The 18,643-nt window shown below is 35.9% G+C and overlaps 2 protein-coding genes across 2 annotated transcripts; both read left to right on the top strand.

Moving 5' to 3' along the window:
- On the top strand, positions 9,141–11,224 carry LOC104711609 (scarecrow-like protein 7). The gene has a single exon (XM_010428304.2). The coding sequence runs from the start codon at positions 9,272–9,274 to the stop codon at positions 10,901–10,903; it is 1,632 nt and encodes a 543-aa protein (XP_010426606.1). The 5' UTR covers positions 9,141–9,271; the 3' UTR covers positions 10,904–11,224.
- LOC104711608 lies at positions 12,900–14,017 on the top strand. The gene is made up of 2 exons (XM_010428303.2): positions 12,900–13,470; positions 13,760–14,017. The coding sequence occupies exons 1-2, from the start codon at positions 13,083–13,085 to the stop codon at positions 13,795–13,797; spliced, it is 426 nt and encodes a 141-aa protein (XP_010426605.1). The 5' UTR covers positions 12,900–13,082; the 3' UTR covers positions 13,798–14,017.

The raw sequence follows: 18,643 nt of genomic DNA, 5'->3' as shown, positions 1-18,643 counted from the left end.
TCTCACCTAGAAATGCATACCTTAACCCTGCAGGAAGTGGCTTGAGATCAAGCTTTGGAGCTTTCTCAAGGCTCCAATATGATAGTTTCTCAGCTTGTGAAGAAGTACCAACCAATTCCTCTTGTGCAACCAACTTCTTCACTTGTTCATTAGCATCTAATAGCTTGACATACCCAACAACAATGTCATCTAAATGCTCAGCTTCTTTAGTAGAAGCAACCAATGCTCTCTCAAGAGTATCTTCAGGATGCAGCTCCTTAAAAAACTCTTCAGCAAGATTAGATAATGTATCCACATAAAAAGTTTGACCATCTATTGTTGGCCCCTTAACCAGCTTATCCATGTCAAAACGCATCTGCAAGTCTCCAACATTAAGGCCAATATGTTCTTTCTTGACATCAATAATAGCTCCAACAGTGGCTAAGAATGACCTTTCCAAGATTAGAGGATCCTTAGGCTCCTCTACATACTTTAAGACCACAAAATCAGTAGGTATCAAACAATTACCAATATTAATTGGAACATCTTCAAGGATACCATCAAGAATGCAAAATGAACGGTCAGCAAATATAAGAGTAATCTTGGTGGGTTGGAAATCTATCATCCCAAGGCTGAGTGCTGCTGATCTAGGCATTAAGTTGACACTGAAACCAAGATCACACAAAGATCTAGCAAACCTCTCATTGAAGATTGTACAATCAAGAACAAACCTACCTGAATCAGGAAGTTTTTCTGGGATCTTGTTATGAATGATGGCACTGACTTGAGCTGAAATCATCATCACTCCTTGCTCAGCACTCAAATCCTTGGTCACCATTCTCTTGACATATCTCCTAAGCATTGGAGAAGTCTTAACTGCATCAATCAATGACAACTCAATAACAAGCTTATCCATCATAGCTTTGCACTTAGCATCATCAATCTCTTGCTTAGACTTCCTTGGGTTCTTGGAAAAAGGAACCCTAGGCTTGTACACTCTCTCAGCAACTGGAATCAGAGCTTTCGTAACCTCCTTCTCGGTCTGGACGTTGAATCGGTCGATGCTTGAATTGCATCGGTCGATGTTGTCTCGCAAAGTCAACTCTTCTACGACCACTGAGGGCTGCGTCGATCGATGCTTTGCAGCTGCATCGGTCGATGATGGTTCCGGATCATCAAGCTCATCATCCTCATCGATCAATTCTTGCAACTCTTTGGCTCTCTGCTTCTTTTTAGATTCAGACTGTAACTGCTTACCACTCCTTAAGGTCACAACATTGCAGGAGTGCTTAGGGTTGGATTCAGTTCTTGCTGGTAAGTATCCTTCTTGTCTCTTCACAACTCAAGCAGTTTGTGCAACTTGGCTCTCCAGCTTCTTAACTTGAACATTCAATGAACCAAACTTGCCAGTAAGCTCAATATAGACATTGTCAATCTTCCCATTGAATGTTACTGTCAACTGTTCTTGCCCTTGAAGGATCTGCTCAAACATTGCCTCCATCCTACTCTCAGTTGTCTTAGGAGGAGGAGGAGATTGGTAAGAAGAGTTGCCATAGGTCCTGATGTAACCACTGCTCTGCTGCTGCTTCTGATAATCTTGCTTAGGAATGTAGCCAATAGAATTATACTGATAGTTGTTGCTCTGGTTGTTTCCACTGAAAGACCTATTGATGTCATTCCAGGTCTTCAGAGATCCTGGTTTGAGTTGTCTTAGCCAATGAGAAGCTTCCCGAGCAAGAGAGTAGGGGAAAAACTTGCAATAGAGATAGTCCTCTATGACTCCATTAGCCTTGATGCTTGTGACTATATCCTCAAAAAAGCTCCATATGGTCTAGAGGCTTCTCATGTGGCAGGTTCTGAAATGGTCTTTGTCCAACAAGAGCAAAGTAGGCAGGGTTCAGCTCAAAATCATTCCTTGGAAATGGAGGAGGGATAATTGCGGATCGGTTCTCATAGAACAAGTCTGGTCTGTTGAAGTCTGCAAGAGTCTTGACAAGCTCTCCATTGTTGTCCCATCTGCCCTGAAGAATATGTTGGTCATTACCATCCAAATCCGCACCATTCGCACCGGCTTGGACATTGCGTCGATTGACGGCAGCATTGTGTCGGTCGATGCCTTCCTGGTTGCGTTGATCGATGCCATCGTTGCATCGATCGATGCCACCTGCATTCTCATCAACCACGACGAGTTCTTCCTGAATAACCCGTCCATCAGCATCAAGTTTTTGGCCTTGTTTGTTGTGCACATGACCCTCTTGATCCCTCAATACCCCAGCCTCATCAGCTCTCAGTATGATTGTTTTGGCCATCTTCACTGACTTGGCTGCCTTTGTGTTATCACGCTCTAGTTGTCCTAACTCTTGGTTTGTAAGCTTAACAACTGGACCAATATGATTTTTTCTGGTGCTAGGCTTAGGCATGTACCTGAAACACACAAGAGAAAGGAAACAAAAGCGTGTGAGTAAAATAGAAAAAGAAAAATTTAGACAAAATCAAAGACTTTAATCTAATGGTGAATCAAAAGAGTCCCCGGCAACGGCGCCAAAATTTGATATGCTCAAATTGTAATACCCTAATGGTACTAGCAGCCTTGCAGTTGTAATACTCTAAGGGTCGAATCCACATAAACTCTAGTTCACAATATAGACTTATTACTCTTTAAATTATGCTAAATCAAAATATTAAATTTAAGACAATGCAATACAGAATTAAAAGTGTTGTAAATTGAAAGGATCAAAGAGCTAGGCCTAGGGAAATTCTCAGGAAATTACAAATTATTAAATCAACAAATAAATAGGATTCAAGCAATTAAGAACAGATCTAGAACTCTAAACATTTTTGTAAAATAAACCAGTTCTCACTGCATATATTATCTAAATTTAAAACCAGAAAATCCAAATCTCTTTGTAAAATTCAAGGTCAAAAATCAGCTTTGAAAACACGTTTAAATTGTTCACAAAATTATTAAATCAAATCTCTTTGCAATAAATAATTTTGCTCATCAAAAGGTTTTATCAAGAAAATCAATTATATTATCATATCAATTTATTTTCCTAGGTTATTAATTCTAGGTGATCAATCAAGAATTAATATGAAGAACAACCTATGATGAAGATCTAGATAGATAATGAATCTTAAATAAACAGATCTAATAATTCATAAAACCCCTATGAAAAATCCTAAACCTAACAAGCAAATTACTCAGACATGTTTAATGAAGAACAAGACATCTTTTCTGAATAATAAGGAATGGATATTAAGAAGTAAGAAGGGAGTTCAAGAATCTTCTCTCTACAGATGAAATCAGATATGTCTCTCCCAAAAGCTCTCAAATCAATAAGGTGGCTGGAATCAAAATTGCTAGAAAATAACTTCGGTCTTAACAATGACCATAAATCCCATAAATACTCTAAAACACGTCTTGGGCTTTAATTGCAAATAAGGGAAACTTGGGCAAATTTTGTAAATCTTCTAAAGCTTATGGAGAAAACATCCGATTGGCTTTGTGGCACCTGCATCGATCGATGCTTTGGTTGCATCGGTCGATGCATACTCTTAAACTCGTCTCCCAGCTTTGTTGATCAGCCTTCATGCTTTGATTATGCTCCAAATCATCCTCTTTTAGCTCCTTAGTGTTCCATCCATGCCAATGAGTACCTAAACCTATAAAGACTCAAAAACAACCTAGAAAACAAATCAAAAGATTCAAAAAGCACACTTATACCATGGTTAAAAACCACAAAAACCATGATATATCAATCAACACCATCAAACAATAGCTACAACTGGTGACCAGTTTTTAGAAAAAGAACAGAAAAGAATGTGTTATTCCTCTTTGTTTCTCATTTTTGTTACCATTTACAAATAACATATTTTCCAAATTCTGAAACATGGACCCCACACTTTCTTATGCGTTCTTTACAATACAATTACGATTATAGGCTAGTATATAACAAATCGACAACCTTTGATCTCATTATGGAAACACTCACAAGGGTTTCTACTGTCTAGTGGGGAAATCATTGGGCTGGAAGACTGAATAACAGAACACAACTTATCAATTATCAATACACCTTGGGTTTCAAATTTATCTTGATTCTTATTTTTACATAGACACAAAGAATTAGGTGTCGAGAAGAATTATATGAATAATAGTAGCTCTCCGCATAAGAATGGTTTCTTTCTACTGAGAAAAGAAAAGGGAGAGGAACGTTTATGCTATTCCTATAAAATTAGAGAGCTAGGTTTTTACTTCTTCTATCGATAGACTAGGCCCGGTACTCCAAGCACAATCTGCAAACGGTTTAATATGTTCTTGATACACCACTTTTTCCGGGATCAAAACCTACAAAGAAGACAAAAGAAGATCAACACCATCAAACAATGTCAAGATGCGTTTTTCTCAAAACTGTTAAGCGAAAATTTTATTGATAATTTAAATATACAATTCCTTATTTTGTCCAAAAACATGCTTTAACAAAACCTTTAAAACGTAAAGAAACTATATGATAAATTGATGAGATGTTTGTAGGAAGAATTCTTATTAGACTCTCATAAGAAATACAGTTACAAATTGCATAAAATCAACCTAAGTTTTCTAATCTTTGATAAGTATACATGTAAATATTACATCTAAGATAATATTACTTAAGCTAGGATATTGACAAATATCAATGATCTTTTGGATCTTTCTTTATTCTTTATGATTCATAGCTTTCCCAACACTACACATACATGCCTTGATCCAAAATTAAATGGAAACCTACAACTTATAAATCACAAATCTTCAGCCACTTTAAATTCAATAAAGGAAAAAAAGTTTGGAGAATTAGAACCAGCATTCTCTCCTCCTACGCTTCATCAAATGGTTCAGATTTTATTGTCCACTATTTATCGTGAATTCGTGATCATCGACGGCAGAAAATGACCAGAGAAATTATCCATTCATATAGTTGAAATATGATATGAATGTCATAGTATCCCCTTCAGTAGTAATATGTTTTTATATCCTAATCTTCTCAATGCATCTTTGATTATATAACTAAGTTGACTTAAATCGCAATTCGCCGATAGTTGCATTTTCTGTGCCTATATCAGTTCCCAAAGACCGAAATTATTTTTCGATTGTAGTATAGGGCTTTTTTGGAAACAATTTTCCTAGTGGTTTTGGCCACAAGCAATTATCTTTTGATGGTATCCAGAATAATCAGAAATGTGGAGAAGCATTGAGATTGTTTAACTTATAAAAATTTGGACGACAAAGGAGTCAGTTGGTCAATAAAAGGGTACGAATTAGGTTGAGTGTTCGGATAGGGACTTTGTCATTTGAAAAAGAAAAAAACATGTATGAGATATTTATCACCTAATATTTTTTTGTTTTTTTTTTATTTTCAAATATACTTGTGTAACCTTGGGTTAAAACATGTAATGTTATGTTGTTGATAATCAATATTTTCAAGTGAACGAATACTAATGTCAGAGGGAAAAAAACTAGTATTTGCCTTTATTTATTGGGATTCTTACAGAAAAGAGGCTTTGTTTGCCCAAAACTTTGAGATAAGGTACGATCATCCGGACTCTCGGTATGAGGCCTTTTTGTGGCAGATGCAATTATGATTATAGCCTTGTCCTCTCCACCTTCTTCTTCGCTCTTCTCACCCGACGAAAACCATCAGAACCCTTGGGTCGAATCCACCATCTTTGATTATGTGAATTCAGTGGATTTAGTCTATTTTACTTTGGATGAAGAAATCTAAACCCTAAGGGATACTATCTAGTGAACCCAAGGGCTCTATGAGTAATCAAATTTTGGATATTAATTGGAGAAGGTGAAAGAAATTTGTCGATTCAAAGCTTGTAATCTTACCCAATTAACACATACCCAAGACAAAAGCTTGTAATTCTTCTTTTATTCTTTGTGATCGTTGATCAATTGAAATCTTATTTTTCTTCTAAAACCTTCAAATCAGAGATTACAATGAAAGAGAGAAGAAATAGATTCGCCAAGAGGAAGATATGAAACCTTCTTTGACTAGACCTCGGTGCACCGGCTAAGCAAGGAACAGTCACGGTGGTTGGTGGTTGGCGGTCGGCGTTAGGCGGTCGCCATGTCTTCTTCAAGTTACGCTATCGTAAAAATTGGCTACCAGCAAAAGAAAGAATGATAATTGAAAGGGGTGATTTGGTCGATCAACTAAAAAGCTCTATTTTTATAAGTCTGGACTATAAGTCCTGAATCCATAAGAAATTTTTTAAAAAAAAGCCTATTTCTATAATTAATCCTTCATTTATTAGACTAAAGTATGATACTATGTTTGATCTAGAGAATGTGATTATTAAATATAATTGGGTTAAATTAGTGTAAACAGCAAAGCAGGAAACAAAAATGGGTAAATTTTTAGTTAGTAAGACCCCAAATGAAAATTAGTGTCAATAAAAGCAAAGGATGTGACAAAAATAGGTAACCATAAAGAGAGACTTTCTTGCGGATGACTCAATGCCACTCTTTGGTCATACATAAGAAACCCCACCGATGACTTGGATATAAAGAGAAGACAAATCAAACCCTTTCATTCTTACTCCTGTCCCTTTCACACACCACTCATTCTCTCTCTCTCTCCAACTCCAAGTCCACTTGCAGATAGGTGCGATGGTTAAACACTAAAGCGACATTGCCATTTTCAAAGATAAGTCCTTTTCAAAATATCATCTTCTTCATTCTCCTTCCATGTATGCAAATGTGGTCATTTGTTGAAATCATTACGAATTTTTGAACAGTCCATGTCACTTAGTAGTAAAAATGTCAAAAGTGAAGAAAACAGAAGTAGATTTGGACCAGAGACTATATACCATGTTTAGTAATTTAGTTTAGTTATAATTATAAAACAAAGTAGTGGAAGTAAGGCCTTTTTGACGCGGATACAACGATGAAATGAAAAGAGTGATGTCTCAAAGGGTCAAGTGTCGTCGTTCCCATGTGCTTTTTTGTTCACTGTTGTTCTTTTGTATATTATAGTTTTTTATATTAAAATACAAAGTCACTAAGAGCTTTCACTTTCACACTAGATGGTTTCAAATATGCAACCTCTCTTCTAAAATATAGATATTCATTCATGTTTCGAAACGAGTACGAGTGGTTCATGAATGCTAAAACTTGGTTTTGCTAATTGCTATCCAAAGACTTTAGAACTATGATGATCCTCATCTCTGAACTCTTTTCTTGTTTCTTTATTGCGTTAAGCTTATTTTGGGTAATTTCTAGCTTTCCGGCTGCTGCATGCATTTTCATCGTCAAAGATCGGTCCAACAAATACTTCTGGCCCCCGCCACAAGTCGCTTTTGCTCCATTGTATATGGGCCTACTTACGGACCTACAAGCCGTCCTTTGTAGACAATGACGTTAAGATAAAATACATGCGTATACAAATAAAACATGTCTATCATCATTCATCACTCTGATTGTTTTGTTTGCTTCCTTAAGTCGTATTCTAGATGTTATAGGCTTCCCTTGTCGAAAGATTTTCCCAAAGTTACTAACAACTAAACCAAGTCCTTTTGTTTTGTTTTTTTTTTTTTTTTTAAAGGGTATTTAATTTATAAAAATATAATGCCCAATGGGCTATTTCCAGAGTAGGCCCAATACAGAATCCTAAAAAGGTCCAACTCATTTACAATTAACCAACTAAACCGATGGAAACAAAACCGGCCGGGTTCACAAACCAAACTAAACCGGCGACCGCGAAACCCTAATCGGCAAACGAAAAACTCGTTTGCAGCCGCCGCCCAATACTTGCGGATACTCAGCCGGAACAAGACCTCCGGTGAGCCTGGGCGACAGTAGCCGAACAGCAATGGTGATCCAAGATCCGTTGCCATCCTGCCACCGTAGAGCCGTCTTGAGAAAGGAGGAAGAGATCCGATCTGCCCTTTGTCGAGGAGATTTTCACGCTCAGTCGTGAGAGAGAGAGAGGCAGCAGGGAGTAGATAAGCGGACCTTCGACGGTGGCTTAGCTCCGCCGGATTGGAGACTACCTCCCCCATCATCACCGATCCCGTGAAGCCTCCAGAATCTCCAGTCTACCGATCTATCTACCTTTTTCTCTCGTTCCTCGCCGTGAATCTCCCTCTTCCGCTCCGCGTAGCTACGCCTCCGGTAGAGCTCTTACCATCGGCATCTCGCGGATTCTTCTTCTCTCCATAGTTCCCTTGATTCCTTCCATCAGCGTCGCCGGTCGCATGCAAAGAGTCACGAATGAAGAACCATGGGCTGAGGGGTCCTTACCGTCACCGGAATTGACGGAGGACCCATCGTCGATGCACGAGCTTGTAGTCAGAAGAAGAAGAGGCGTTGGGAGAGAAAAAAACACTGCGCGTGAGATGCACTCGCTCGACTTTCTCTCTCGATATGTTTTACCATAAGTCATTTTGTTAGTATAGCTAGTTAACCAAGTCCAGTTAAACCAACTCGTTCGTTGATAATGATAAGAAAGTGAGAAAACAGCTTTGTACTACTAACATCTACACCTTTGCGGCTTGAAAGCCAAAAACTAGTTATATAAAATTAACCTACTATTCTTTTCACTTTTTCTTACATCAATCTTTTTTACGTGTAAGACTTCTTTTTTTTTTCAGAGTATTACCTTTATAATACTGTTAATGTAAATAATAAAAAAAAGACAGAAAAGTTGGCCAGGCGACATGCAGGTGACAAGTAGCAGAAGACAGTTGTCGACGTGTCACGTTCACCATTCAGCAAAAGCCATTGATCTGATACGACGAACCTGAGATATCAAACGGTGGAGAGATGATGTCACACTCTCCGACGATACGTCACTGCTGATAGATAGCGTTATTATTGTCTATCTCGGTTCCCACCAGATAATATGTGGTTTTTAAGTCAATAATTTGAGGGATATTAAAATTTAATTAAAGCTTTGTTATTAGTAATAATGAACAAAAATTAGAATCACAAAATCATGGCATGCAGAAATTATTTCAAAATGACAAACTTTATGTTTTGCCATAAAAAAAGAACTGTGATTCTTATTACTAAAAACAATACTTAAATAACAATTTTTTTCATAAATAAAATATTCTAATTAAATAAGTGGAGATTCAAGTGGTAATTGAATTTTAAATATATAAAGATTTGTCCACTTTCTAGGGCTGACCCTTCTCTCTCCCACCTTATTACAAAGTACAAAGATCTCTCTCTCTGTCTCTCTCTCTCTCAAGCTCTGAGCCTTACTCAATCACCACCGCACTAGAAACGCCTTCGTCGCGTCGCCGGAGAATGGCGTATATGTGTACTGACAGTGGAAACTTAATGGCTATAGCTCAACAACTCATCAAACAGAAGCAACAACAAGAACAAGAACAAGAACAAGAGCAGCAGCAACAAAGACAACAACATGAACAACAAACTCAGTCCTTTGGGTTTACTATTCCCGGTTCTGGTTTCTCCGACCCGTTCCAAGTAACAACCGACCCGGTCTTCCACTTCCCACACCTGGAGCACCATCATCAAAACGCCGTCGCTTCTGATGGCTTAAGGTTCATCGACGGAGAGTTCGACTCTGACGAGTGGATGGAGAGTTTAATCAACGGTGGAGATTCGTTGCAGACCAACCCAGACTTCCCAATCTACGGTCACGATCCGTTCGTCACATTCCCGAGTCGACTCAACCGAGTCAACAAGGATGATGACTCAGCGACTCAACAATACTCTCAGCCACCAGCTATGTGTACTCCATCTCCGCCGTCACCACCACAACATCATCACCATCCCCCTCCTCCTCCGCCGCCGCAGCCTGATTTTGACCTAAACCAACCGATTTTAAAAGCTATCCACGACTACGCACGTAAACCGGAAACTAAACCGGAAACATTAATCCAAATCCGAGAATCCGTATCAGAGTTGGGTAACCCGGTAGAGCGAGTCGGGTTTTACTTCTTAGAAGCGCTGTCTCATAAAGAAACAGAGTCACCGCCATCGTCGTCGCTAGAAGACTTCATACTCTCATACAAAACCTTGAACGACGCATGCCCTTACTCAAAGTTCGCTCATTTAACAGCGAACCAAGCAATCCTCGAAGCTACGAACCAATCCCAAAACATTCACATCGTCGATTTCGGGATTTTTCAAGGTATCCAATGGTCTGCTCTGTTACAAGCTTTAGCGACCCGACCTTCTGGTAAACCCACCCGGATCCGGGTTTCGGGTATACCCGCTCCGTCTTTAGGAGACTCACCGGAGATGTCTCTGATCGCTACTGGGAACCGTCTCCGTGATTTCGCGGCGATTTTGGATCTCAATTTCGAGTTTAACCCGGTTCTCACTCCGATTCAGTTTTTAACCGGGTCGAGTTTTCGGGTTGAACCGGATGAGGTTTTGGTTGTGAATTTTATGCTTGAGCTTTACAAGCTTCTTGATGAGACGGCGACGAGTGTTGGTACGGCTCTCCGGTTAGCTAGATCGTTAAACCCGAGGATCGTGACGCTTGGTGAATACGAAGTTAGTTTAAACCGGGTTGAGTTTGCCAACCGGGTTAAGAACTCTCTCCGGTTCTATTCCGCGGTTTTCGAATCGCTCGAACCGAATTTGGAGCGAGATTCTAAAGAAAGGTTAAGGGTTGAGAGAGTGTTGTTCGGTAGGAGGATATCGGATTTGGTCCGAACGGGTAATGATAATAACAAACCGGGAACTCGGTTTGGGCTAATGGAGGAGAAAGAACAATGGAGAGTGTTGATGGAGAAAGCCGGGTTTGAGCCGGTTAAACCGAGCAATTATGCGGTTAGCCAAGCGAAGCTGCTATTATGGAACTACAACTACAGCACATTGTATTCACTTGTTGAATCGGAGCCAGGGTTCATCTCTTTGGCTTGGAACAATGTACCTCTCCTCACTGTTTCCTCTTGGCGTTGACTGAACCGGTTCAATCAATCCTATCCAAGCTGGACCGACCTGCCGGTTACTTTACTTTCTTCCTATATAGCTGATAAGTTTAATCTAGTCTTTTGAGTTAGTTTTTAAAAATTGTATTATTTGGGGGAATATATATTTGGGATTTTCTCTCAAGTAGTGAAGTTTATTGAAAGTGGTTTTTGATTTGGCTGTATTAGTCTCTAAGCTATTTGTTTTAGTCTTTCTAACTAGTGCTTGGAGTTGGAGCTATGGTTTGTCTTTTTTGTTTTTGTGTTCATTTGTAATAAGTATGTAACATTTTGACTAGATATTTTTGGTATAGACGAAAGAAGCCAAAAAAAAAAAATGTATGTTTAAGTCTCATAAAAAAAAAAATTGTTGCTAAGAATGTGGTTTCAGAAAACAATTTTTGTGAACAAAAACATCTGGAATTATCCCCCTGAAATTGGGGAAATGTAGGGATAAAGTTTGATTTTGAAACTAGAGTATGATCTTTATCTTGTTACTTATGGTCATGGTCCCATAAAAAGACACTAATGAAATTGAAATGCTCTTAAGATCTTTCACTAACACATCATTTATTCTTCCTTTTCATCATTTTTTTCCTCTTTTTGTGACCCACTTTTTCTTTGCCTATATTGTTTTGTTTACTTCATGACAAATTAATATGTACCAGATTATAAAATAGGAGCATTAAGACAAATTTATTTATAAGTAAAAAGCCAAAAAAGATATTAAAAATAGTTGTGTACTTGCGAAGGAGCGCACTGGCCCATTCACTCCCATTCACTCTTTCTGTGTCAGTCTGTCCTCTTCTGTTCAAAACTTCAAACGTGCCATGATGACGTCAACTCAAATCTCGATCTTCTTCGGTGGTGTTTTGGTCCCCATATCTCTCCCTCGCTGTTTCACGCGTACGCTACACTTTCTCTTAGCGGATCAATCCATTGCCATGTCTCGCCACTACTCTGAATCTGATTAAATTTTACTACACTAACGAAGATGCCATTAGCCCACACTGTTACCTTTCTCTTGGCCCAATAACAGGGAAGTGAGTTACTGCATATTGATGATTGTAAGAGACTTGATTTTGAGATAAGCTACCTAAAAACCCATACATTTGAGACGATGTGCTAAGAGTCTTACATTCGAATATGAGATAAAACTTAAGTAAATAAGTAACAATCTATGGTTTTGAACTAGAAACCTATGAACTTTAACATGGTATGAGAATAATAGAGGTGAGTTTTACTCTAATGGTCCTCTATTTTAGAGATGAGAATAGAGAACCACTGGAGTAAAACTATTGGAGATGGTCTTAAAGAAGGAAAGTAGAGTATATAGGCTAGTAAAAGCATCATTTTTACTTAAAGACGTACGTGTCAAGATTTCTACATTTAAAAGTGAGATGAAGTTAAAAGAAATGTAACAATCCAATTATTGTAAACTTACCAAACAACTATCGAAAAAAATGGAAGTTAGTCGTCTTAGTTAAGTATTGGAAATAAATATAATTAACACTTCTGTAAACCAAAGTATAATTGAGAGAGTTCAACTTTGACTGACAACCCTGATTAAGTAATGATGTTGTAGTATTTTCCTATGAGATGAAACATCTTTCTTTGACCAATCATGACCAGATTATTTTAAGTGGCCTGTTCGCATCACGACGAGTGGCATATAAACAGTCTTCAGTATGGAACATCCAAGCACATGATTGACAACCCTGGTCCTTTGACTGCACGTTACCTTATACGTTAGATATTAATTTGAACTTTTTATCACCATAATTGTCGAGAATCACAGAGGACAAACAAAAAAAAAAAAAAAAAAAAAAAAAAAAAAAAAAAAAAAAAAAANTTCTCACGTGTGTCCATGTGATCTTAAACTCCCTCAAGATACGAAGATCAACATCATGCCGATGAAGGATAGTATATAACACGTTTCGCTAGACCTTCTCGGTCAAATATTCATATATAGAATATAGTCATATAGATCGAGCTCGATGGATCTATGAGTTGGACATTTAGCCATCTCATCACAACTTCCTATCCTCTATATAACAAAACCTACAACTCCCAAAGGCTTAGATCTCTCTCCTTCTATATGCAAGTGAGAGTATTTGTAAAAAAAAAAAAAAAAACACAAATGGCACGCTTAGAAATGCACAACTCCATAAATGGTGCTGCAAGAAGCTCTTTCTCTAACGAGTTTGTCGAAATCAGATCGGAGAAGAGTAATGCTAAGATCAACAACATTAGCTCGAGAAGCTCTTTCTCCATGCACTCTGCTGATGTTCCTCAAAGGAAAGATCTTACCTTTCCAGGAGACCAGTCACGTCCACAGAACACTTAAAGAAGAGCTTCTTGTGGAAGAAGAGGGTTCTGGTGTCGATCGCAACATCTTTTCCCTCAGGCCACTATCGTTCTCTTCTTCATCTTTTTCTACTAAGGGCACGTGGAGGGAGATGTTGGGCCTTAAGAGGACTCATGTTAGATCTAAGATCACTGATGAAGTCAGTGAGGCAAATGTTTATTCAATGAGTCAAGATCACAAAACAATCTCAGGTATACAAACGTTCCTTCTGGCTAGCTAGTCTCGGATTGTGAAAAACCCAAAGATTATTTCCATTTAAAACGTTCACAATTGTTAACCATGATTGAATTTCATAATGGAACTATTCAAACCTTAAATCAAAAAGTCTAAATGTTTTCATATGGATATCTATTAACTAGTCTTCTCTAGTATTTTTTTTTCTCTCAAAATTCTTAAATCTATAAATGCGGGTTTTGACGAAATCGGTGTAACTTTCCATATTTTGTTAATTTGAACTAAGAAAAATTCTTTGGGTTTCAGGAAATGTTGCGACGGAGTGTCAAGTTGCAGATACATGATGAACGAATTGTAGAGAGGTCTCTTTGGTTTCTAGAAATTAATTTAGATTATATTTATGATAATCTAGATTGACTGTATCTATATGTTCTTTGGGGGAAGTTGGTTCCAACAACTCTTTTTGGTTCACGTGTTTTGTTGTTCTTGTCAGTGTTTTTGGTTTGTTGTGGAAACAATTTGGTCGGAACGTCTCTGTTTTTCATGCAAGTGATGATTTGTGTGTATAAGAAAAACCAAAACAAAAAAAGTTTTTATCACTTTTAGTTTTACAAGTTGTGTAAACTGTAAAACATGGAATTGTCTCACGACTTATTCTCATATCAATCAATTAAACCTCTCTCCCACTTAGATGGATTAGTGTAACAAGCCCTGTTATATGCCTGACAATTCAGAATTCTTACGTATTAGGTCTCATTTTGAAGTACTTAATCATGTAAATTTTATTGACTATGAAGTTGTAGAAGATCCTTGATTATCAAATCAGGTGATATATCAATGTATACAGAAACATCTACTAACACAGTTTAAACACACAATGATATATATATATATATATATATAACTATGGCTCATAAAACCTCTGTCTAAAGAATGCAATGCATGGTTTGAAGCACTAAAAATCCAAAATGTATATGACTGAATACATATTTCGATCGGAAAGGACAAAGGCCGAATACATAAAGACTAAAGTGCTTAAGAACGAGAACACTAAACAGTATGAGGGTTTGGTCGTGTGTCCTTTATGGAATACAATTATGATATACATTTTAGTTTTTTTTTACATTTTGATTAAATATTTTGATTAATCACGGTTGGTTTAATTGAATAGAAAGCTTCAATTCTAATATAATTAGGTGTTAGTCCACGCTAAGCGTGAGTTTTTACATAATCGCTATTTTATTTTGAAAAAAATAATATAAATTAACATCTTATTATTATTTTGTTTTTGGTGTACATCAAAATTTAAAGACTACGTGGTATGAATTTAAATAAAGTAAAAAAATCAAATTTTATTTTGATGATAATATATTTAGTGCAATTAAGTCATATTGTATCTTACATGGCATATACCATATATTTTTGTAATTGTAGTCATATTTCAAAATCATTGTGATATATATTTTCATAAAACTTCTTTTGTGGTGTTAGTTATACATATTTTTTATTTATTTATGATGATAGCTTAAAGAGATTTAAAATGTTTCAATTAAGAAAAAATTAAAATAATAAACAGTAGGTTTATAGTGTCTCATACATATATAACTAAGTAAGTTTAACAATAGATTATTAGACTAATACATTTTCTATAAAAATAAAAGAAAAATCAGCAACTACTTTATTAAGTTATTATCTTAAAGTCTTTAACTGTGTATGGAATTTGATTTATAGAAAAAGAATATATTTTAAAATGATGGTATATTTTAAAAATTAAATTATTTTTCTATATATTACTCTATTTAAATTTGAGTGCTAGACGAGAATAGAGAATTAGACATAGATATTTTCAACCTCATGACCTTGTGGGGTGAATAAATTTAAAATTTTGAGATCAACTAAAAGTTTAATTAAAAAATATGAGATTTGAATTTGTAATCAATGATTATTATATTTTTTTAATAATTTATCACATATACATGGAATCACTACAAATACAAACAAATCATAATATAAAGTCCCTTAATTAACGTCATTTTAAAAATCATGATTAAAAATTATGAGATTTTAATTTATTTAATCATGAAGTCGAAAGAAATTAGAAATTATATCTATATACAAATACAGAAAAAAACGACTACAACATTAAAAATTTATTTGAAATTATATTTATATACAAATACAAAAAAAAAGGAAATGACTACAATTGAAAGTAACAAACAACAAAGTATATATTTTCGAGTAAAATATGATAAAATTAAACTATATATCGTATATTACATGTATATCCTATTCAAATAAACATAAACTTTTATGAAGTTACGATATCATTGGTTAGATCAAGAAAAAAAAAACTGATATTATAGAATTTATAAAATTATGTGAGATTTGAAATATGACGTCATGAGGGTTATAGTGAAATATGTGTCTTTATTCTAATAGATAATACACATAAATCAATGTATCAACGGTAACTATTTGAGAGTTACAAAATTTCAGTTAAGTGCATATTAATACATTTTTAATATGTTCTATTATATTAAATTAAATTCATTGAGAACACTACTATGATATTATTATGGGAGTTACAAATAAAATTGTATACTTTTCCAACTCCTAAAATTAAAACCTATTTAGTTTAAAAGTGAGTGTTGGTGGATCCATAATTTGATTCAAAAGTATAATATCTTACACCGTGATCATTTAAAATGAATAGGAACATCTTATTCTCAAATAAACTTGATTTTTTTTGTTAAAACCAACATATGTGAATTTAAAAACTATGTAAATTTAAAAAATAAATATGAATAGATTAGAAAGGCAAGAAATATAAAAGAAATATTTTATTTTTATAAAAATACAATAAAAATTGAAAACAACATTAAATATATATAATATTTTCTAAATTAAAATATAGAATCAAACTCTTACAACACATATGAGATATAACAACATTTGATATTGTTGGGGGAGGAGGAGAGAATTATTACTTATAACATGATAATCCAAATTAGATAATAGAGATGAATCTTTAAAAATAAGAACAAAGTAAAATATATATCATGTAGTCTCTAAAATTAAAATTTAACATTTAAATTTTACAATGATATTTCATTTGGTTTTTTGTAACCCATACAACAAAAATAAGAAATCCAAAACAAAAAAAAAACAAAAAATGATTTGAGGTATTGTGGAAGAGAATGAGAGAAGTGGAAGAGAATGAGAGAATGTGAAAATGATAAAGTAAAAGAATGCCAATATGAGAGAATGAGAGAATACTTATTTATATGATAAAAATTGACGGAAGTTACATTTAGAATTATGAGAGTTAAAATTATAATTTTTGTGTTTGAATAAAATTGAGTGGTGGAATATGATTAATGCATAATTTATTTTATTTTCAGTTATAATTTTATTTTAATGTGTGAGTTAAATGTATTGTGTTAATTGGCTCTGAAATATTGTTTAAAGCAATTAAACAATTAGCTAGCAAATAAAAAAAAATAAAAAAATAGAAAGCAATAAATGAAAATCAACCAATAAGAAGAGACCAAAACTTTACTTTTATGTATATGATTCTCAAAATTAGGCCATCGAGTCCAATTTATAAAAACAAGCCGATAAAAAAAGATTCCAATTTTGCAACACTCTTTTACCACTTATTGACAAATAAAACAAAATCCATAGAAGAAACAAGGAAAAAAGTCGATACATCACACAGAAGGATTCCTTGCTAGCCCGGGTTTATAAAAGTCGATATTTTAGGAAGACATACCCTCTGAATGCTCCACTAGGATCCATGCCGTTCTATGCCTGGCGAAGTTTACATGCTGCACAAGAACTATTAAAGCAAGGTGCAAGAGCAATGATTGGGAGTGGTAAAAGTATCAATATTTGGCGAAACCAATGGATCCAGTCTAAACCTGCCAGAGGTATCACTAAAGTGAAGCATATTCCTACGAGGCTACGCAATTCAGTCTCCAAACTGGAAACAGTGAGTAATATCCTCCATTCCGACGGCAAGGAGTGGAACTGGGAATTAGTTTCTACGGTCTTTGATGAGGAGGACAGAAGAATGATAGAAGAGATAAGGCCAGGGGGAGCGATGACTTCTGATACCTACACTCAGGATTATAGTGTTAAATCAGGGTATTGGGTGGTGGTGAAAGAGATCAACCAACGAGGGCGAGCTCAGATGGTTGATCAGCCAAGCCTTAATGCTTTATTCCAAATTGTATGGAAATTGGATGCACCACTGAAAATACATCACTTTGTCTTGAAATGCCTGAGTAATTGCTTATCGGTGGCTGGAAACCTTGCTCATTGTCACATTGCAAGGGAAGCCGAATGTCATAGATGCCCACAGTGTATCGAATCAGTTAATCATGTGTTGTTTAAATGTTCCTTTGTCAGATTGGTGTGGGCGTTATCCCCAGTTCCAGTTCCTCATGGTGGTGAATGGACTGATTCTGTTTACGAGAACTTTTATTGGTCATGTAATTTTCAGAATCTTCAGCCCCTACTAGCAGATAGGGCTAATCTCTGTCACTGGATAATGAGGTTGTGGAAAAATAGGAATGATCTGGTGTTTAAAGGGAGAGAAACTGAGGCGATAAGGCTGTTAAAATTAGCAGAAGAGGATGCTGAAGAATGGAAAAACAGGGTGCAGTCAAAGGATGTAGGTGCTACCACCATTAGTAGAATAGCCCAGCAAGTGAAATGGATCAGCCCACAGGCGGATTGGGTTAAGTGTTATACGGATGGAGCCTGGCCGAGAGAAGGTAACCGTAGGGGAACTGGGTGGATCCTTCGGGATCAAGGTGGAAAGGTGTTATGGCTGGAAGCTAGAGTTGTGCCAAGAACGCGCTCTGTTCTGGAAATAGAAGCTGAAGCATTACGATGGACAGTGGCATCTGTGTCACGGTTTTGCTATCAATGGTGAGGACAGCATGCCCCAAATTGCGCCCATACTTCAAGATATCAGATGCCTTTGTCATAACTTTGAAGAAGTCAAGTTTGTGTTTTCTAAACGAGATGGTAATTTATTTGCTGATAGAATTGCTCAGGAATATATTTATTTTCAAAATTATGATCCCAGACTGTATTCTATCACTCCTATTTGGTTAAAGTCTTTTGTGGAAGCAGACATCTGTAATATCGGGCCAAAAAAAAAAAAAAAAAAAAAAAAAAAAA

Source organism: Camelina sativa, chromosome 9 (assembly GCF_000633955.1).
Source record: "Camelina sativa cultivar DH55 chromosome 9, Cs, whole genome shotgun sequence".
In the NCBI taxonomy this organism is placed as follows: domain Eukaryota; kingdom Viridiplantae; phylum Streptophyta; class Magnoliopsida; order Brassicales; family Brassicaceae; genus Camelina; species Camelina sativa.
The sequence above is the reverse complement of the archived record's forward strand: the minus strand, read 5'-3'. Positions and strand labels throughout refer to the sequence as shown.